The sequence below is a fragment of the Gavia stellata genome, chromosome 3, assembly GCF_030936135.1.
Source record: "Gavia stellata isolate bGavSte3 chromosome 3, bGavSte3.hap2, whole genome shotgun sequence".
Classification (NCBI taxonomy): Eukaryota; Metazoa; Chordata; class Aves; order Gaviiformes; family Gaviidae; genus Gavia; species Gavia stellata.
Window position 1 is genome coordinate 18,491,882 of NC_082596.1, and position 20,339 is coordinate 18,512,220.

The 20,339-nt window shown below is 37.4% G+C and overlaps 1 protein-coding gene across 3 annotated transcripts in view; it reads left to right on the top strand.

The window, feature by feature from the left end:
- CSMD3 (CUB and Sushi multiple domains 3) overlaps positions 1-20,339 on the top strand; it is a 731,455-nt gene that overhangs the window by 641,076 nt on the left and 70,040 nt on the right. For 2 of the 3 annotated variants that reach the window (XM_059815714.1, XM_059815716.1), the window contains 3 exons: positions 3,351-3,536; positions 4,924-5,118; positions 6,893-7,066. In XM_059815714.1, the coding sequence (XP_059671697.1) occupies positions 3,351-3,536; positions 4,924-5,118; positions 6,893-7,066 (555 nt within the window). The remainder of the gene's footprint in view (positions 1-3,350; positions 3,537-4,923; positions 5,119-6,892; positions 7,067-20,339) is intronic. The other variant, XM_059815715.1, reaches the window with a different exon arrangement.

Here is a 20,339-nt window from a genome sequence, read left to right on the forward strand (position 1 = left end):
GACATATTAAGTAAGTAAAGTTTAAAACATAACACTATACCCAGAATAATTCTCTAGCTCAGTAATCTAAATTGTCTGTAACAGCAGATGTAAGTGTTGCGTGACTGGTGATTTTTATGCAAATTATACTAAAGCATTAACAAAAATAAAAAGAAAGAGAATACCAAGAATACCTGGTTAGGTATGATACCTGATGAGTTATGATTTTCTCAAAAATCAAGCTAAATTACATTTGTAGTGGTTTGGAACAAATATCTGATGTGTAAAGCATAATACCTTCTACCTTTACATTTTTTTAGACATGGCTATAGGTTTGAGATAGTCATATTCATATACATTAGAAAAATTAATATAGCTATGTGTAAGATAAGTCTTGTATTTATTCAAAATAGACTTCTGTTTATTTCCAAATGCATGGCTGTATTGGGACAGCTGCGAAAACTCAGTAACTTATTAAATGCCAAAGAAATAGTTGGCATCCTTTAAAATGATTTGTAAGGCAATCTACAGGAAATTTAGTTTTCGTAAAGTTTTTTAATTCTTCACAGGTTGAATGTCCAAGTAGTTAAGTACAGAGGAGTATGCCACTGAATAGTTTCAGTAGTCTTGCCTGTATTTGAAATGTTCCTGGTAAATAATATCAGCTCTAGACTAATGTCTGCATTGACACTCAATTTTTTTCTCACATCTCTGAGATGTGAAAGGTAGCTACATCTGCTAAATGTTGTTGTTAAGTGAGGCAGAGCAAATCCAAGGATTGGAGGTCCTTTATAGGGTGAATAATCTGTTCTCTGTTTGGGAAGTTTTCATCACAGGAACTTTTAACAGTGCCTTAACAATTAATGAAGGGTATTTAAGAACTTCACCCTGGACTAATAATAATTTCTGAAATTTCAGATAAGTCTTTAGAATGTGCTGGTGGTCTTTGAGAACTAATAAAGTTAAGGTCTTCCAAGGGCTGTATGTGTATATCTTTGGAATTGGAACTGTGTTCCGAAATTTGTGAACAAATAGATTTTAATGTTTCAGTTGTGATTACAATTATGATGCTGATTTGCAATACTGTCCAAGCTGACCTATAATGACCAAACGTTTCTGTGATAGACCTGTTTTTTGGGCATTTTGGATGTTCCATATTTGTTATTTTTTTTCCTGTCAAGTTGTCAGATGTGGCAATAACTTGCCTTGATATTGTAACACTTTTTCCCTTAACTAAAAGCTAAATTTCTGTGCAAGTTTCCACATATATAAATTCAGCTGATAACTGATGTAAACTAAAAATGTCATTGAGTGATTCCTTTGGAGCTCTGTTGTTTATATAAAGGCTGATATCAAGCATTTTGTGTGCTGGGATGAAACTTGTATTTAAAAAATTTAAGGTTAAGGGAAGGATATATTTTTCTTGTGCCACAAGATTGATTCTGTTAACATCAATTATATGACTCAAAATTTATCGAGTCACTAATGGAGATTTTTGAATACTGCAGGAGTATCTCAATGGTAGATATAAAATGTCTCAGGTTGTATCTGCAAAATATCTGATAGATATTTTGCTGATTGCGAAAAAATACAGAATTTGCAGTATGTGAACAAGTAGTGCTGTAGCATTTATTGGTGCTCAGGATCATAAGCAACAGCTGTTAACATGTTAAAAGTCTTTTTGGGGTGGATATTAGTTTTTGTATGCTGCTGACTGCTGGCGCTGTTGTAACCGGAAGTGGACTTGGTTCTGGCAACTCCATTGTTGTCTGAAACTTGTTTTTATCATAAACATGTGGTTTTGAAGGAAGAGGTTAGCTTGGCCAGTTATGCAGTAAACAGTGTTATCTGATTATACCTTGGTTATACCAGCATTTTGGTTATCCTCGTCTTTGCACGGATAGGTCTGCCTAATGTTTGCTGCTGCAATCCAAGTTATTGGGGAATTTGAGATATAACAAACAACTTGGTCATATGTTTTCACTTTAGTGTCATGGAGGCTCAGTTTCTTTCTTCGGTGATATCAGGTGAAATACTACAGCTTTGTCAGATGTTTAGTAAGAAGTGGAAGATGAACCTTCTAGTTTAGTTAACTTGTCACTTTTTATCCCTCTGGGATCACATCCTCATACCCTCTGGAAGATGGAATTAAATGACTCTCTTGGGGCCTTCACTGTCTCCTAATCACTGTTTTCTTATTTTCTTCTAAACGTGTGTTTGTCTCTAGTTGCCAGTAGATATTGTGATAGCCATAAGATACAAGTTTTTATGGTTGCCCAGATGAGGTGATGAGCAGATTAATAATAGTTTTCTGTGATCTTTTCAGCACAATGTGTCCCTTTTTTAAAATTTGCATGTTATATGTAGTTTCTTTTTATGGCAATTTAAGCATATTTTAACATTGAACCTATCACCTTTGTTCTGCAAGTTGTGATAGCATTAGTGCTTTACCTGTGTCTCAGCTGTGATCATTATCTTTGGTACAGTGCCACACTGTTGTTATATTGCTTATGAAGCAGATCTGTCTTATGTTAGATGAGCTCACAATAGGGGCAAAAATAGATTACGTTTTTTTTTAATCAAGTATTTATACATTGTCTGAGAGGCTTAACTTTTCATATGTCTGTGTAGGCAGGATACGCGGTCTCTTAGGGTTCAAGATTCAACTTCAAAGTAAAGTACTTAAGAGTTAAGAGCCTAAGCTCTTTTTTTTTTGGATCTGACCTGCATTAGATATATGGTGTTAAAATGTGGAAAAGATTTAGTTTTCATTTTATTCCCAAAACAGACAGAGCATTATTTAGAGCCAGATCTTCTCTTGGTACTTTCTTTTTGCTGAATAATTTAAAAAAAAAAAAGTGGCTTACACTTTCATTTGCCAATTTTCAGTATTTTCAAAAGGGTATTTTGTTTCTGCTTTGCATGAGGAAAAATACAATGTTGAAAGTTAATTTTAGTGCTTTGCTGGAGGTCACACAGTACACCTGATGGAAGAAACCTGAAGTACAAACTAAATTCCTAATGTTTCAGACTGGTGCTTTAGTCATTCAACCATGCTGATCGTATTTTTTCCAGATATTCTCTATTGCCTCTTCTTTGATTATCTTCTGCATTTTGAATGGATAGCTGCAGAATTATGAACCATTGTTCTTATTTTTAACCTCTCCCATCAAAAGACAAAAACTTCCTGAGTTTTAATTCCTTAAAATGGTAAGGGAATTTATTTGTAGGCTTAAAACACACATTAATGAGTTAAAAAGTCATATTTATGAATTTAAGACTGTTGATATTACAATGCGTAAACCCTTTGAGAAGAGCGGAAGCTTATAGTGAAGAAGATATAAAATAACTATGTCTTTCTCTTTACTCAGCAATATCTTGTGGAATTCCTAAAGCTCCATTAAATGGTGGGATATTAACTACAGATTACCTAGTTGGCACCCGTGTTACTTATTTTTGCAACGATGGATATAGACTATCAGCCAAGGAACTTACTACTGCAGTCTGCCAGCCGGATGGTACCTGGAGCAATCACAATAAAACACCTCGCTGTGTAGGTAAGTAACATGTAAGAACTCTCCAGTGAGTAAGAACCTGGCTGTACATTTTGTTTATTTATCCAAGGCACAAATCTTCACGTTACTTAAACTTTCAGCTTCAGGTTACTTTAATCTATGAATAATTGTTGGTATTAAATTATTGTGAAATTCATATTTGAAATGTGTATATCTGAGATATATATTGAAACATTCTGTGACACCAGAAGAAATACACTAGAGATTATAGAATACATTAAAACTGGTAATTAATTTGCAGCTAAATCAAAGTTAATGGTTGTAGAGGTTTATGCAAAAGTCATCTCTTCAGTGAGAGTTGCACAGTTCATATACTGTTAACAAACCCTATTTACTATCCAGAATTGCAAAGTCTCTGGTACTCTGGGATACTTGTTTGAAACTGCTGCTTATTATTTATATTCAGCCCATCATTATAATCCTGCACCATGTAAACTTGGGGGAATATCACTGAAGAGAAAATGCATGTTCAGTCCCAAAGAGAAGTGGATACCATCAAAGTTACAAATGGGGTATGAAAACCCAGCTGATTGTAAGACTGATACCAAAATGTCAGAGTGTCTGATGGACATTAAGATTTCTATTATCTCACCCAATGAATTTTGGAAAGGAAAGAAAACATACTCTAGAATAATTTTCAAGGATTTCCCCTTTTTCCTTTTTTTTTTTTTTTTCTTTTTCTTGTTCGTGTAAATTACATTCTCTCATGCCTTTTCTTCTATCTGAAGAACCAATACGAATGGAGAGAAAGAGAGTAGTATCCAGCAAAGATTTTCTTCTGTGCCTTTTGATCATGGAAAAAATTGTAATGCTTGTTAATCTTTTTCTATTAGATCAGGGTTGTAGAATGTTTTTGTTTGTTTTTTGGAGGAAAAACACAGAATTAAGACAGGAGATAAAAGTGTGTAGTTGCTGAAAAACCATCTTGGATATGGATATTATTTTATCTGTCACCAACATGCAGCATCTCCAAATGTGTCTTTAAGATCTCACAGAACTTAACCTGGGTAGAAAAATAATTCCTATATTGAAATGTAGCTAACATTTTAGTAAAGATTCCAATGTCTGATGTACAGTGTCACAGCAGCTCCATGACTATCAATCTACAGTGAATTCAACCATGTAGATATTCTATCTACACCAGTTACATAGCTCTGCATACACAGTTACTGCTCTGTCTGGGCCATTTATCATTATTAACTAAATGAGAGAACTTGTACCTGCTAACCACAGGCAATTTCAAATACAGCCTTACTCTTCAAACATGTCACTGTGTTTAAAGTATATTTCTGAATTAATAATGGTACAGATTTTCCTAATTTGCCTGTACTAAACCAGAAATAACTATGTGTTTTTGTTATTTTGGAAGTTGTTACATGTCCAAGCATCAATTCTTTTACACTGGAACATGGAAGATGGAGAATAGTGAATGGTTCACATTATGAATATAAAACAAAAGTAGTTTTCAGCTGTGATCCAGGGTATTATGGTTTGGGACCAGCATCTATCGAGTGTCTGGCTAATGGCACCTGGAGTTGGAGAAATGAGCGGCCTTACTGCCAAAGTGAGTACATATTGTATCTGCCTCTGCTGTACAGGTTTCAGATAAAAATACTTTATTTGGCTGAATTAGAAATTAACTAATTAAATATTGGAATCAGTTAATTAGAAAAATGTTTGCTGGCTGGAATTCCTGGGTATCCTAAAGGCTATTATTTACAAATATAATCCATTAGGTTTAGTGACGGAGAAGTATCTGTAAGCATGGTCCTGGATTTTAAATGTCCCTAAATCTATAAAGGTACAAATGTGTAATAGGGAACGTTTTCCTCTGTATTTTTCTAGGTCAGGAATACTGAATAGTCTAGAAAAATGCAAAAACTTTGTATCTTGTCCGCACACTTGATAAATAAAATAATCCCTCCTTTCAGCTAGTTACCATAGAGTGTGCAAGTCCACATCATTCCCACCATTAACTGGTATCCTGATTACCTGCAATAGCTACTTTTCAAAAAAATAAGTAATGAATACTCAGATACTTTAAACAAGCTAAATGTGTGGCTACAGTTATGCTCCCATCCCCCACCCCTGTGAAAAGCAGGTTTCTTTAGGTATTTCAATTTAAACATCTATTTTTCAAAATTGTGGGGTTTTAGGTATACTTTGAAGCCCCAAAATTCTTCCTCTTTGTGAAACACCACATAACATATACACTCTGATAGAATGGGTTATGACTGTGGTTTTGGTGCATGTATCTAAACTGTGTGTATCTACAAGTATGTGTATAAATCCACACATATCTAAAAAGCAGTAAAAAAACCCCCGTGTAGATAAGCCAGATAACGGTAGGTTATAATATATTTAGAATTTATTCAGAATATATTTGAAACTAATAAAAAAAGGGCCTGAAAAATGCAATTCCGAAGACAGATTAATTATATTGGAAATTAACCTTAATTTTGAATTCTTTATAACCTGCTGGAAATTTAATTTATAATTTAGAGGATTTTTAAAAGTTATTTGCAATATTTCACTTCTGCTAGTGTTAAAAATATTGTGTATATGTCTGTATCTATATCTCTCTCTGTGTATATAGATATTTTACATACTCTATATGTATTTGTAACCCTTTTTTTTTTAAAAGACAAACATATTTCACTATGTTTTGAGAAGTTCTGTTTGCAATATTGCCACTTACATTTTTTTTTAGCATTAACTGCACTAGCTGCTTTCACCTTTGATAATCCACCATCTTGTTTACTAATAATAAAGTTCTTTTTACTAATTTTTAAAAGAAAATCATTTAAGCAAAATTACAGTTTTGAATGAAAAGATGCTTTGAGTTGTAAATAAATAGGAATGAATTCCATGCACATTGTTCATTCACTATAACAATGTATTGCGTGAATGCTAGTGCAAGCATTTCATTATGAGCTGGAAGATAAAAATGATATATTTCCAAAGAAAAACAATACATAATTTTTAAAATGGCAACAATTGTAGTACTCCAAGATACTCCAAGAAAAACTAATTGATAAAACCAAGGTAATTAAATAGTGTTTATTAATGTTCTGAATAGTGGGGTTTTTAACTTTACAGAGACAATTTTAATTGGTGTCCCTTCAATCTTTCTTAAGTATTATTTCTGGGGAAGTAATAGTCTTTGTATGCAGAGTTTTTCATCTGTTTTTTCTACAGAGCAAAATACTTCAAGCTGTGAAATTTACTCATCTGGTTGACTGGTTGATAAGTATTACTGATTGATAAGTATTACTACTGTACATGTGTTTGCGATACTCAGTTGTACATTTCTGTTTTGTTTTGGTTTTGCCATAAAGTTATTTCTTGTGGAGAGCTTCCTATACCTCCAAATGGGAATAAGATTGGAACTCAAATCACATACGGATCTACAGCTATATTTACTTGTGACTCAGGATACATGCTAGTTGGCTCTGCTGTGAGGGAATGTCTCTCTTCTGGACTCTGGAGCGGAATTGAGACCAGATGTTTAGGTATGGATACTATTGTCATAGCTTACCTATTTTCTTTCTCTCTAGCAGATAAAAGTAAACAAAGCAAATCAGCTTGTCTCTTTCTGTTAGCACAGACATTGAAGAGAGTTCTGCATTTTAAAAATGTGTGTGGCTGGGTTGTTTTTCTTATCAAATTATAACTATGGTTACCTTTCCACAGATTGAATCCCTTTTTCAGTATCTTCCCAACATGCAAAACCTGTGTCACTGGATTGCTGCATGTGTCTAAAGTAGACCTATACATAAATAGCAAGACCGATTGATTCCAGATGTGTCAGGTTTAATAAATATCCTCAGTAAAATACCTGCATAGTAGACCCGAACTCAGTGTTTATGTTATGGAATTAATCTGTACACTTGCAAAAGATACAGAGAAAAAAAAAAAGAAAAAAATACGTTTGTGGAAACTTTGACAGGAGCACTGCAGCTTTATTTCTGAGAGAAAATCACTATCCAGACACTATATAATTCAACACCCTTTAGCTGTACATGTTTAGGCATCTTCAGTTATTTAAAATACTCAGACACCAGTCCCTGAATCATTTATGAATAAAATGAAGATGTGATCTCAGTGAAACAATTTCAGGGCTTCTTTTTAATTCATTACTATCATGATCATTATTATCATTGACCTGGGTTATTGTGTTAACTGTAGAGACATTGTTTTTAACTCTATATGCAATTAACATTTTAGTCTCAGTTGAAATCAAAGCTATGCTAGTGTTCTGATTTTAGAATGCAATATGAAAGTCGTATCCTACCTTGTCATTTGTGGGGACAAGAGAATATAAAAGAATATCCGCAAACTAAGACTTTCAGAAGAATCTGAAGTAGTACATACATTAAATATAGGGGTTTGTTGCAGTATCTCTTTGTGCAGATTGCCATTTACCTTTTTAGACTACTCTTCATCCCAAATAATTTTCCTTCTGTAATACAGCATTATTTGGTGCAAATCTTCACTTAAGCTTAATTTGAATGACTCATGAATGAGCAAAAGTGTTGCTTATCAAGGTACAAACCTGAAGCTGGAGTGTTTCCTGACATAGCTGAGGGGAACAGACAGGTTTTGTTTGTGTTTCACTTTTACAATGAAAACCATTTAGCAGAGTGGGAAAAAAAGAAAAGTTCTTTGTTTTATTTTCTTTTTCTTTTAAGTTGTCAGAAATGGTAAGACAGACTGTTTTAAATCTAAAAGTTTTGGGGCACCATAGTATGTGTGTAAACAAAGTGTTCTGACTTTTTTTTTCATTTTTACTGATTTGTCTGCAAAAGTTACAGCTATTGAAGTTTGGAGAAATGTAGAAAATTTCATCAGAGAAATATTAATCTAAAAGCAGCCAAATTGTCTGCTGTTTGTGAATACCACCTTGGAAAAATACTTGTGTTTAAGAATTTTGCCAAAATATCTTTATACCAAGTGAAGATCAACACAGAATTAACTGAATTTCTCCTACATTTGCCTGTAGAAATAAAAATGTAATATAGGCTTAATAATAGTAATACATTGCATAATCTTTACTTGAAACTTAAAAGAAGACCCTGAAGTCATCAATTTTCAGATGAAACAAAACTTTTTTTACTTCTCAGAAGAGATTCCTTATTATTAAGTGCATATACTATAAAGTCCAGTAACAATAAACAGTTAAGAAAATGTGTTAAAACAACTATATGACTAGAGGGGAAAAACAGTAATCTAAAAGATACCTTTTGTATTAGACTAATAGGACTACTGTAAATCTTCAAATATATATCGTCAAAGCTTTAATGATGGCAAACTGTTGAAGACAGCATGAATAAAAGTTTTACTCACAGAAATAGAATGTAGTATACATCATATATAGCATATAAAAAAGCATGTAAAGCTTTTTAAAAAACAACACCACAAAAAACCCAAAAAAGAAAAGCTATTGATAGAGCAAATTTATAAAACAGAGAGAGTAATAGCTACCATAACTGCTCTTGGAGCAACACTGCCTGCTGTACTACATCATTGTGCAGGAATGAGCTTTCTCGAAAGACTCAGGCTAACTCAGTTCAATTCTATTTTCTTCAACAAGTAATTTGAGACTTAAGATAAAGGGATGGGTTCAGCTAATGACAAATCAGAAGTCAGAAATTTGTTTAAGAAGGTTGAGAAAGAAAATATTGTTGGAAGGTGGAGGAAATGGAGGAAATGAAAGAAATGGTAGAATGTGGGAGAAAGCAGATAAAATACAGCGGAAAGATCTACAGAACAGGTATTGTAAAGATTCGAGAAATACATGTTTGTGCAACTTATGAATAAATTCTGGTGTTTGTTTTCAATCACTGAAAAACAGTAAGAAAAAAAATTCACTTTCTACTTCTAAAGCTTTTCTGTCACAGCCATAAACCTTTTTTATTATTTATCTTAGATACTTTCCATTTTTACTTGCTGAAAAATGTGGTTATGCTTGGAGTCAAGTGGCTACCAGTGTATTTCTGTTTCACAGAATCACAGAATCACTAAGGTTGGAAAAGACCTGTAAGATCATCAAGTCCAACCTAAAAAAACACAAACCAAACCAAACCAAAACAAAAACAAAAAAAACCACACCAAAAACCAACCCACCCAACACCACACAGCACGATGCCCATCAAGCCACATCCCACAATGGCACATCCACACGCTCCTTGAATACCTCCAGGGAGGGTGACTCCACCACCTCCCTGGGCAGCCTATTCCAATGTTTCACTACTCTTTCAGTAAAGAACTTTTTCCTAATATCCAGCCTGAACCTCCCCTGGCACAACTTGGGGCCATTTCCTCTAGTCCTGTCACTAGTCACTTGGGAGAAGAGACCAACACCCACCTCTCTGCAACCCCCTTTTAGGTAGTTGTAGAGAGCGATAAGGTCTCCCCTCAGCCTCCTCTTCTCCAGGCTAAACAACCCCAGTTCCCTCAGCCGCTCCTCATAAGACTTGTGTTCCAGACCCCTCACCAGCTTCGTCGCCCTTCTCTGGACATGCTCCAGCACCTCAATGTCTTTCTTGTAGTGAGGGGCCCAAAACTGAACACAGGATTTGAGGTGCGGCCTCACCAGTGCCGAGTACAGGGGGAAAATCACCTCCCTGCTCCTGCTGGCCACACCATTTCTGATACAGGCCAGGATGGCATTGGCCTTCTTGGCCACCTGGGCACACTGCTGGCTCATCTTCAGCCGGCTGTCAATCAACACCCCCAGGTCCTTTTCTGCGGGGGAGCTTTGCAGCCACTCGTCCCCAAGCCTGTAGCGTTGCCTGGCGTTGTTGTGGCCAAAGTGCAGGACTCGGCACTTGGCCTTATTGAACTTCATCCGGTTGGCCTTGGCCCATCGATCCAGCCTGTCCAGATCCCTCTGCAGAGCCTTCCTACCCTCAAGAAGATCAACACTCCCGCCCAACTTTGTGTCGTCTGCAAACTTGCTGAGGGTGCACTCTATCCCCTCATCCAGGTCATCAATAAAGACATTAAACAAGACCGGTCCCAAAACTGAGCCCTGGGGGACTCCGCTTGTGACCGGCCGCCAACTGGATTTCACCCCATTCACCACAACTCTCTGGGCTCGGCCATCCAGCCAGTTTTTTTACCCAGCGAAGAGTGTACCTGTCTAAACCACGGGCCGCCAGCTTCTCCAGGAGAATACTGTGGGGAACAGTGTCAAAGGCTTTGCTGAAGTCCAGGTAGACAACATCCACAGCCTTCCCCTCATCCACTAGGCGGGCCACCTGGTCATAGAAGGAGATCAGGTTGGTCAAGCAGGACCTGCCTTTCATGAACCCGTGCTGGCTGGGCCTGATCCCTTGGTTATTCTGCACGTGTCCCGTGAGCGCCCTCAAGATGAGCCTCTCCATAATCTTCCCTGGCACCGAGGTCAGGCTGACAGGCCTGTAGTTCCCCGAATCCTCCTTCCGACCCTTCTTGTAGATGGGTGTCACGTTGGCAAGCCTCCACTCGTCCGGGACCTCCCCCGTTAACCAGGGCTGTTGAGAAATGATGGAGAGCGGCTTGGCAAGCTCCTCTGCCAGTTTTAAGCATTGAAGATACCTGAAGAGCACACTTAGATTACATTAATGAAATCCTACAGGATAAACTAATATGCTTTTCCCAGTATTTTGTTTAAAAATACGATTTATTTTTTCAAAAGTACTACACAAATTGTTTTGTTTAATTATTGTGGTAGACAACTTAATTTTCATTCCAGTTATGTGTAATCTGAAAAATTTATGAAAGGTGGAATAAATAAGAATATAAGTATCGGCAACAGAACCTAAAACTAGTTAGTGTTGAACCTAATTAGATATAGAAGAGAACTAGAACATAGGTAAACTTTGTATCACCAAAAATCTTGACTAAAATCCAAATTGTATTACAACACAAATGAAATTCCATGACATCGTGGACAGTAGTGCATGATTTTAATGACAGCCATAATATGTCAGAATACATTGATATTTTTCACAGCCCTTTTTTGTCTTTCTTTTTCCATTCCTGCTTCTTTTATTACGGGAAGGATAGGACTTTATGGCCATTGAATCTTAGGAGACAGTAGATGGCAAAGACAATTACAACATTTAGCACAACTCTCCTCCTTTCTGAACCTTAAATTTTTTTTGCAGAATACCTAAATAACAATGTAGTACTGTGTGAGTAATCCTATTAATGTAATGATCTTGGTTTGATCTTTCACTGAATGCAGTGGGAAATGGAGTTCTGGATCAGTATTCTTGTTCTCCATAGCTGTTGAGAAGCAGCAATGTTCAAACTGAAAAAATAAACAAAACAGAACAACAGGGAGCTTCTGAAGTAATTCTGTTGTGGAAGACTTAAAAACAAATAAATGTTTCACAAGATTTATGGTGAAAAAATATGAAAAAAATCACTTTAGTCTTTTAAAATAAAGTAACAGTCAAAGACAAAACCCGTAACTGTTGTGTCTCCAAGGTTATAGACTGCCTCTCACAATTTATTGTTCGTGACCTTTTTCTATATTGAAAACATTAACTCAGTTTCTGGGGGAAATTCTATATAATCAATCCTGAAGAAACATTCAGAAACATGGAGTAGATTTCTATTGACTATCCTATTTATCAAAAGAGACTGACAAATCTGTGTATTTTGTTATACAATTTTCTCAGGGAAAAATATTTAAATATTTTATGAAGAAATCAGTTTCCTGTTTATAGGAAAACAGCATGTTTACATTATCTTATTTATTTATTACATTAACTTTATTTGCTTTAATTTACTGACATGAGTAACAAAGATCATTAAAACATATATTTTCATTACTATAAAAAAGTTTTGAAGGTTTTTTATTTATTTCTTTTACTGCCTGTATTCAGCTATTTATTAAACTGAGCATTTCCCAGAGCAAATATAAATATATGGTCTACTTGGTTAACCCCATAATACAGATTTTTTAGCTGATATATGAATGATGAATACAATTTCCCAACATCTCCTATGGTTTCTCTAACACTGAGATTTTCTTCCCTTTCTTCATTAGCACTATTTTCAGACTTCATCTTAACTCAAAGGAGAAGCACTATCAGAAGGTCATTACTTTTGAAAAATCATGATTTGAGGATCAGGACTACTTTTTTTTTTTTTTTTTTGGCTAATGTAGCTTGGCAGGAGGAAATACATAGACATTTCCAGAAAGCAGCACAATTTTTAAAGTGACTGTGGATAGAAGTTGATGCGGTGGAGATCAGTATGTACTGAAATGAATTTTCTTGAGGTCATTTGTTGGCTTTTATTTTGGTTACCATTTCAGAAAACCTAGTTAAAAAACCCCAACAAAGTCAAGCTAAGAAACAAAAACATAGCATGCTTGAAAAGCCTTTGTGTTGGATCTAATTATACTTAAAAGCAGCAGCTGTTTTCTTAGATTATTCCAAAGCATTCTGATTTCTTTCTAGGACCTTGCTCATTGTTAATGTAATGTACAAAGTTTCATACTTCTCTTTGTGGGGTATCTAATTTTATTAAGTTTCTCTCAGTTGTGTTAGTTGCATAACTGAAAGTAATTTTAGAAGATGCTTAGACATTACATCAATGAAAACCATGTGAAAAATGGGAAAAAAAGATTATTTTCAATTGATTGTCAAACTCATTAGAAGAAAGATATCTTATACAGACTTTTCTTTTTTGTTGATTGGTGAGCTTACTCCAGCTTTTCATATTTCCTTAAGTTGTGAATCCATCCTCTTCAACTCAGATGGACTACACTTAACGCTCATTTCTTACTTTCTTCTTCTTTCTCAATTCCTCCTGACATCTGAACTTACTGATAAAACAGGTCTGTTGATATTCTCTTCCTTAGTTACTGAAATTCATTGCAGTCATTTCCTACATATGTCCTAGGAAGAATCAGCAACTGTTGGAATGATAGGTGTGTTCAGTTCTGCAAGTTAGTATTAAATCTGAAATAAATATGAACAATGAAATATGATTAAATTTTTTAAAGGTCTATAAGATCTCTTATTTTGTTGTTAATCTTGATGTTATTAAATTATGTTATATTTAGCTCACTCACAGAACTAAACACACCTTTGTAAAATGCTAAGTACCCATATGAATTAAAATGCAAAAATGGAGAATGGAGTTTATGTGATCAATAAGACATATGGAAGTGTGTTTCCAGTACATGACTAATACTAGAGGAGTTTTCAATAAAGAAAGACAGGTAACAGAAAAAAGCTAATTGGGTTAGAGTGAGCATTAAGTGTCAGCATTTGTTCATACTCGCTATACAATAGTATCAGGAATACCTTGCATCTCTTCTCCTAAGAGAAATAGTAAACCCCACATACTGTGTCTGCATTAACAAATAATCCAGCAGAAGGGAGCAGATCATGAGATAAATAATTGGTTCTGAATTCTCTATATCTGCATTACAATGCTTCAGAGAATTTTTCTTGGACAGTACCTAGTCTAGTCTTTTGGGCTAAATGTCATCATTACTCAATGGCTCTAAGCTGTCGAAAGGACCTATCAATAATTTTGACCCCTTTGTCTCCAAAAGGAGATAGAACATTTGTTTTATGCACCTAGAGTTGAGCTTCTCTGAAATGAAGCCAATTTCTTCATAGCAAAACTGCTCAGCACATTTAAGCGTTACGAGGATCTGAGCTAAAAATGCTAACGTAGACACAACCTGTGACTTGTTAACTGAGAAATTTTTACCCCAGTTTTACTCAACAGTCCCTTTTTTCATACAAAATTACCAATTCCAAACACTAATGAGTCATTGGTGACAGCCTGCTACTCACAAAGAAAACATGATTACGTATGAGAAAACAGTTATCCAATAGTTCTGTATAGAGCAATGCTGTCAATGGGTTAAAAGAGTAGAAGACATACTGGCTGTGGCAGAGTAACCATGTAAACTGACAGTGAAGAATATGCAGTGGATGAATCAATCAGTGCTGTGAAGAGGTGTGTGGGACAGGTAAGGATCTGCCATTTACCACTTCCAGCCAATTCATAACTGAAAGGTAACATGATAAGGGATGAAAAGGTTTTTTCATAAGACCTGTTTATAAGGTGAAAGCACAGTGGGGAGGTTAGATAATCAAATTAGAAGGTATGAAAATAGATTAAATTTATGTATGTTGTGGATCAGTTAAATCAGGAACTGAAATATATGCATATTTACATTATATGCAATTTTTTTATTTGGAAGAGCAAGGTAGAGCAGTAGAGCTGGAAAGTTATTTTTCATTTATTTGAGAGGAAGTTATGCATGCTCAGGAGTGAGTGTACCTTTAAATTTCTGTAAGGTAAGGACAAAGGAACCATAGTATTTATATTTTCCCAATCAGCTTTCAGTCACTGAAAGGTTTCTGTGGCTATGTATCCTCTGAAGTGTAGCCTTTCAGCCACTATTTTCATCCTTAAAACTTTTGGAAAAACATACAAGCAACTAACTTCTTCCTCTTCACTGTTTTTAAACATCTTTTTTTAAACTCATGGTATTTCAGCTAAAGGAGAATCTGTATCTCCAGTGATACGGAATTAATATATCTAGACTTAGCCATGTGCTTCTCTTTGTTCTTCAATACTACTGCATAATAACAACTAGACTTTCAAATGAGGTGTAGGATGTTTCATCTTTAAAGAATGATTCAACCATTTCAAGGAATTCAGCAGAGAGCTACCCTCTGTAGGCCATAGATTAAAAAAGATTTAAAATAACATTACCATTCATCCTGAACAGTTTTAGTACAGCTTGAACAGCTGGCAAGGTGAGGATCTTCTGAAACTAGCAGGAGAAAGACCCCAAGCCCTGTTTCGTCCAGGGCTGTGCCAGTGTCATTTCAATACTGTGATTTTCTACAGAAGATGTTGTTTGTGAACAGGAGTATGTAAAATAATATAGCCTCATAAGAAATGCAAGCCCTGTAGAGAGGAAAGAAATTCCAGAAAATAATTCTTCCCTCCTCAGCTGAGGTCATCTGACAGGTTAATTAACTTTGTTGAATAATAACCTCAATCTCTCATTTCAATAATATATTGATATGTAGATTTCTTTCACTACTATGCTCATGTTTGACATTTATGACAGCTAAAATACGCATAGGCACCTTTTTGCCATTTAATGTAAAGATTCTGTATTCATTTATTTCTATTCTTGCATCTCAGAGAGTAGCCTGCAGAAAAGAAACCTCATTTGTAGCTGAGGTTTCAAAGGTTCTGACACTAAATTATTATGCTCATTCTTTGTTGCTAGAGCTGGATTTCATGTCAAGTTAGGTAATTTATTTGGTGCTCACACATTATTAATATTCTTGATTCCTACTTTTTGACTAATTTTGTTTCTTAATAATATTTCATGTAGTTATTATTCTCAAGCTTTGTTAGACTGGAAATTGAGAATGTTATAGTGCTTATTTCCCCTCTCAAATCTGCTACTCAGTAAAATGACATTTAATCTCTTTCTTTGTAAGCATTCACTCATTGCCTTTACAAAAGTGACATCTTTTGATTCAGTATTATAAATTACTGGTTGCATTAAGACCTAGGGGCCTCAACTGGATTCATAGAACTGCTGTATAGGTCTTTTATATCTGTATCACAGAAAAGATGGAACTACACCTAGTCTTACAATACAGCACTAAAATAAAGACATGGACAATGAACAAGGCTATCCTGAAAACAGCCTAGAATAGCCTAGTCTAAAATAGTCTAGAATCCTAGCCTAGTGTGAGGTCAGCTATTTACTACTAGGGTGTTAGAATATTTTTTTTTTTTCCTGCCAGTAATAGTAATTATGATAATCTAATTGTTGCAAATCATTGAATGGAGATTTTGCTTAACACTTGCTAATTTTATTTCAGCTTTTCTTCTATCCATAAACCAGTTCTTAATGCAGTGCAGTGAATGTTCTATTTGTTATGTGTTTGTATTTGGCAACGTACCATGCAAGGATATATTTTTTTTTTCTCATACTTCATTCTGATAAATGCAGATCAGAAGTAAAATATTGATATTTCTGCTTGAACTACTTCCTCAATATGATTGCTTTTCATTTTTTTGCTTTCAATAGCCTTCCAAGGTGACTATAACAGTTTTATATTTGTGTGCAATTGGTCTTAGAATCAGAATACTACTTTAGGGGTAAAAAAGTGATATTCCATTAGATAATAACAGAACTATTAAGACTTTTATCCATGATAAGTAAATATTCAATAACTTATTGGCTGTTTAAACAGGAGTGTGAATTGATATTTATTAATCAGCATTTCTTAATTTTTTTTCTCATCTATTTGCAAAATAAATTTCCTGGCAAACAAGAAAAATAAAAAAAAAAAAAACAGGACACAACTTTGTTGCTCAGTATTTGAACCTTTGTTTTCCCAGCAGTACTCTTAGTTTTTTCTCAGCAGTGCTTTGCTTTCTATTTGCCATCTCAGCAAAGGTAGGGGATGGGCACCCATGTGGCAGCAAAGACTTAGGGGTTGTTGATGTGCTAGAAAACAGGGAAGTGCCTAAGATCAGTCACATAGGAATTAGGGCTTCTTCTCACAGTGAGGTGGCAGGATCAATAGCCCAAATAAAGTGCATCTATACCAATGCATGCAGCATGGGCAACAAACAGGAGGAGCGGGAAGCCATTGTCCAGCAGGAAAACTATGGTATAGTGGCCATTGCGGAAACATGGTGGGACAACTCGCACAACTGGAGTGCTCCACTGGATGGCTACAAACTCTTCAGAAGGGACAGACAAGAAAGGAGAGGCAGCAGGGGAACCTTGTATCTCAGGGAGTGTTTTGACTGTCTAGAGCTTGATGATGGTGATGAAAGGGTTGAGTGTCTGTAGGTAAGAATCAGGGGGAAGGCCAACAAGGCAGATATCATGGTTGGAGTCTGTTATAGACCACCCAACCAGGATGAAGAGGCAGATGAAATATTCTATAAGCAGCTGGGAGAAGTCTCACCATCGCTTGTGGGGGACTTCAACTCACCAGATGTCTGCAGAGAAGAAACAGTCCAGGAGGTTCCTGGAGTGCATGGAAGATAACTACCTGACACAGCTGGTGAGTGAGCCAACTAGGGAAGGCGCCCGCTGGACCTGTTATTTCCAAACAGAGAAGGCCTTGTGGGGGGTGTGATGGTGGGAGGCCATCTTGGGCATAGCGATCACAAAATGATAGAGTTTTAGATTGTCAGAGAAGTAAGGAGGGGGGTCAGCAGAACCGCCACCTTGGACTTCCGGAGGGCTGACTTTGTCCTGTTTAGGAGGCTGGTGGACAGAGCCCCTTGGGAGGCAGTCCTGAAGGGCAAAGGAGTCCAGGAAGGCTGGACACTCCTCAAGAAGGAAGTCTTAAAGGCTCAGGAGCAGGCCATCCCCATGTGCCGAAAGATGAGCCAGTGGGGAAGACGACCATCCTGTCTGAACAGAGAGCTTTGGCTGGAACTCAGGAAAAAGAAGAAAGTTTATGACCCCTGAAAGAAGGGGTAGGCAACTCAGGAGGTCTACAAGGAGGTTGTGAGGTTTTGCAGGGAGAAGATTAGAAGGGCCAAAGCCCAACTAGAACTTAACCTGGTGAAGGCTATAAAAGACAATAAAAATAGTTTCTATAAAAACATTAACAACAAAAGCAGGGCTAAGGAGAATCTTAATCCGTTACTGGATGCGAGCATTAACATAGTGACAAAGGATGAGGAAAACGCTGAGGTACTTAATGCCTTCTTTGCCACACTCTTTAATAGCAAGACCAATTGTGCTCTGGGTACCAAGACCCCTGAGCTGGAAGATAGGGATGGGGAGCAGAATGAAGCCCCCACAACCAAGGGGAAATGGTTAGCGATCTGCTACACCACTTAGACACCCACAAGTCTATGGGACTGGATGAGATCCTTCCAAGGGTACTGAGGGAGCTAGCAGAAGTGCTCACCAAGCCACTTTCCATCATCTACCAGCAGTCCTGGCTAACTGGGGAGGTCCCAGTGGACTGGAGGTTAGCAAATCTGACGCTCATCTTCAAGAAGGGCCGGAAGGAGGATCTGGGGAACTACAGGCCTGTCAGCCTGACCCTGGTGCCAGGGAAGATTATGGAGAGGTTCATCTTGAACGCCATCATGCAGCACGTACAGGACAAGCAGGTGATCAGGCCCAGTCAGCATGTGTTTATGAAAGCCAGCTTCTGCCTGACCAACCTGATCTCCTTCTATGACAAAATAACCCGCTTAGTGGATGAGGGAAAGGCTGTCAATGTTGTCTACCTAGACTTTAGTAAAGCCTTCGACACTGTTTCCCACAGCATTCTCCTGGAGATACTGGTAGCTCGTGCCTTAGACAGGTGTGCTCTTTGCTGGGTAAAAAACTGGATGAACAGCCAAGCCCAGAGAGTTGTGGTGAATCGAATGAAATCCAGCTGGTGGCTGGTCACAAGTGGTGTTCCCCAGGGCTCAGCTTTGGAGCCAGTCTTGTTTAATACATTTATCGATGATCTGGATGAGGGGATTGAGTGCTCCCTCAGTAAGTTTGCAGAAGACACCAAGTTGGGCAGGAGTGTTGATCTGCTTGCGAGTAGGAAGGCTTTTCAGACGGATCTGGACAGGCTGGATCGATGGGCCGAGGCCAATTGTATGAGGTTCAAGAGGGCCAAGTGCTGGGTCCTGCACTTTGGCCACAACAATCCCATGCAACGCTACAGGCTTGGGGACGAGAGCCTTGAAAGCTGCCCGGCAGAAAAGGACCTTGGGTGTGCAGGTTGACAGCCAGCTGAATATGAGCCAGCAGCGTGCAATGGATGGCTATAAGCTCTTCAGGAGGGATAGGCAAGGAAGGAGAGGCGGTGGGGTGGCTCTGTATGTTAGGGAGTGTTTTGATTGTATAGAGCTCAACGATTGTGACAACAAGGTTGAGTGCTTATGGGTTAGGATGAGGGGGAAGGCTAACAAGGTGGATATCCTGCTGGGTGTCTGTTATAGACCACCCAACCAGGACGAAAAAGCCAACGAAGCGTTCTACAAGCAACTGGCAGAACTCTGACAGTCGAAAGCCCTTGTTCTTGTGGGGGACTTCAACTTACCGGATGTCTGCTGGAAATATAGCACAACAGAGAGGAAACAGTCCTGGAGGTTCCTGGAATGTGTGGAAGATAACTTCCTGACACAGCTGGTAAGGGAGCCTACCAGGGGAGGTGCCCTGCTTGACCTGCTGTTTACGAACAGAGAAAGACTGGTGGGAGAAGTGATGGTCGGAGGCCATCTTGGGCTTAGCGACCATAAAAAGATAGAGTTCTCAATTCTTGGCCAAGTAAGGAGGGGGGTCAGCAAAACCACTACAATGGACTTCCAGAGGGCAGACTTCGACCTGTTGAGGACACTGGTTGAGAGGGTCCCTTGGGAGATGGTCCTGAAGGGCAAAGGGGCCCAGGAAGGCTGGACATTCTTCAGGAAGGAAATCTTAAAGGCACAGGAGAAGGCAGTCACCATGTGCTGTAATAAAAGCCAGCGGGGAAGACTACCAGCCTGGCTGAATGGGGAGCTTTTGCTGGGACTCAGGAAAAAAAGAAGAGATAATCACCTTTGGAAGAAGGGGCAGGCAACTGAAGAAGAGTACAAGGGTTTCGTTTGGTCATGCAGAGAGGGAATTAGAAAGGCAAAAGCCCAGCTAGAGCTCAATCTGGCCACGGTCATAAGGGATAACAAAAAATGTTTTGACAAATACATTAAAAACAAAAAAAGAGCCAAGGAGAATCTCCATCCTTTACTGGATGCACAAGGAAAAATTGT